Consider the following 2,227-nt stretch of genomic DNA (forward strand, 5'->3'; position numbering starts at 1 on the left):
ATTGATTGATTTCTTTCCTGACCTGCCAGTTCGAATACACTGAACCATCGCCCAATGTCTTCAACTACTCTGGCGGCGACACCATCCTGGCCATCGCCGAAAACCACGGCAAGCGCGTTCGCTGCCACAACCTCATCTGGGTCAGCCAGCTGCCCGACTGGGTGGTGAACGGCAGCTGGACAGCGGCGAGCCTCACAGCGGTGATGAAGACGCACATCACGAACCTGATCACGCACTGGGGAGGGCGGTGCTACTCGTGGGACGTGGTCAACGAGGCGCTGGCGGCGAACGGGTCGTGGGCGTCCAGCATCTGGTACGACACCATCGGGCCCGAGTACTTCTTCCTCGCGTACCGGTTTGCGCAGGAGGCGGTCGAAAAGACCGGCCAGGACATCAAGCTGTACTACAATGACTACGGGATCGAGGCGCCCGGTCCCAAGACGACGGCGGCGTACAACCTGGTCAAGGAGCTGCAGGCGCGAGGCATCCGGATCGATGGCGTGGGGTTGGAGTCGCATTTCGAAGTGGGCGCGACGCCATCCAAGGACGCGCAGGTTGAGGCCAAGCAGGGGTTTTTGGATCTGGGGGTCGATGTTGTCGTCACGGAGCTGGATGTCAGATTCCCGGAGGGGCCGTTCTACACGGCGGCGGGTGAGAAGCAGCAGGCGCAGGACTATTATGATACGGTGGCGAGCTGCGTGGAGGTTGGTCCTCGGTGTGTGGGCATCACGGTGTGGGATTTTGACGATGCGTATTCGTGGGTGCCGTCATCGTTTCCTGGACAGGGAGCGGCTGATCTGTATAATGGGACGTTGCAGCGGAAGCCGGCGTACTATGCGGTGGCAGAGGCATTGCAGGGGGTGAGTTGTAGTGTGTGCTAACTATCTTAGTAGACAGTCGTCAAAGAAATAGGTAGTTTTGACAAAACGGACAGTAAGACATTAAAGTCAGGATAAGGTGGTACAGTGTAAAAAAAATGGGAAGATACCAGTCTCAAACTTGGATCCTCAAGTGTACAGTACAGTACATAGAAATTATCCCTTTCTATGCAATCTAAAAGCACAGGGAAAGGAATTCTTCCCAATTAGGCAAAAATGAATTAACTTTATTTAGCGTAGAACTTCATGTAACAACTCCCTCTACTCTGTCAATGCGCATACGTGTATACCTTACTCCGGACTAGTTAGGATAAGGATTGTAGAGGAATAAAGTCCTGATTCCTTTACCCGCTACACGTATTACAAGTACAGCCCTGTCTCTGTTAGTCTTTCTACATTTCCCTGGTCAATTCTGCATACACATGTGTGTATGACAGTACAAACATACACGTGCAAGACGCAGTCCTACTCTTTTCTCTATAGATAGATCCATAAATCTGCAGATGGATACGTATCTACTAAGCAAAGACATAGCAATATCATATACCTGTCGAACACTTTTAGAAAAAAGAATCGATATGGCAGATAGACCTAACAACCCAGCTACATATGTAATGCACATACATAATCAAAATAATACAGTCAGAAAGAAAGAAGAAACAGACAGATACAGTACGTATGTACAGTACAGTACATACCTACATGCAGATATTTTCTTTCTCTATAATCCAAGAAGAAGAAGAAGAAGCCAAGAGGCCAGACCAGGCCAGACCACACCATACCATACCGGGCCAGATCAGATCAAATCAAATCAAATCAGATTAAATCCCATTTAGTGGTTATAGTTATCTCATTAATTTCCATTGCTTCCCTGTATTTTAAATTTTTCTTTCTTTTTCTTTTTCTTTTTTTTTGTGATTTCATTATTTCATTTTCGTCACGGGTAGCCGCAGCCGCAGCTGCAGTTGCAGAATTAAGCATTAATAATTAAAAAAAGAAAAAAACAAATTATTGATAATAATTGACAATAATTGATAATAAATAACAATAAATAAATAAATAATGCTGGTTAGTACGGTAAGTATAACCATGTGTGAATTGAATTGAGTATTATTATTGTCAGACAGACAGGTCCAGACCAAACCAGACCAGGTCAGGTCATACGTTCCCACATCCCCCTAAAAAAAGAAAAAAAGAGAGAGAGAGAGAGAGAGAACTGAAATCAGAGTCGAGTCAATACAAAAATCCTATTAATTACGGAGTAAAGTATTTGCTTGCCAAGGTCTTTTTGCTTTTTTTCTTTTTTTTTTGTTTTTTTTCTTTGTCTTTCTCCTACCCCCCTTGCTATG

The 2,227-nt window shown here is 45.4% G+C and overlaps 3 protein-coding genes across 3 annotated transcripts; 2 read left to right on the forward strand and 1 right to left on the reverse strand.

Moving 5' to 3' along the window:
• T310_8872 (uncharacterized protein) lies at nt 1-767 on the reverse strand (the record flags this gene model as incomplete). Its single annotated transcript, XM_013468480.1, has 1 exon — nt 1-767. A coding segment is annotated over one exon (767 nt), but the record flags the coding sequence as incomplete, so codon positions are not given.
• Nucleotides 6-881, forward strand: T310_8873 (Endo-1,4-beta-xylanase; the record flags this gene model as incomplete). Its single annotated transcript, XM_013468481.1, has 1 exon — nt 6-881. One exon carries the CDS (start codon nt 6-8, stop codon nt 879-881), a length of 876 nt encoding a protein of 291 aa, XP_013323935.1.
• A 431-nt stretch (nt 882-1,312) lies between these two features.
• Nucleotides 1,313-1,714, forward strand: T310_8876 (uncharacterized protein; the record flags this gene model as incomplete). The annotated part of the gene is made up of 1 exon (XM_013468482.1): nt 1,313-1,714. A coding segment is annotated over one exon (402 nt), but the record flags the coding sequence as incomplete, so codon positions are not given.
• Nucleotides 1,715-2,227: the final 513 nt, after the last annotated feature.

The sequence above is a fragment of the Rasamsonia emersonii genome (genome assembly GCF_000968595.1).
Source record: "Rasamsonia emersonii CBS 393.64 chromosome Unknown ctg1118621760931, whole genome shotgun sequence".
Taxonomy (NCBI): Eukaryota; Fungi; Ascomycota; class Eurotiomycetes; order Eurotiales; family Trichocomaceae; genus Rasamsonia; species Rasamsonia emersonii.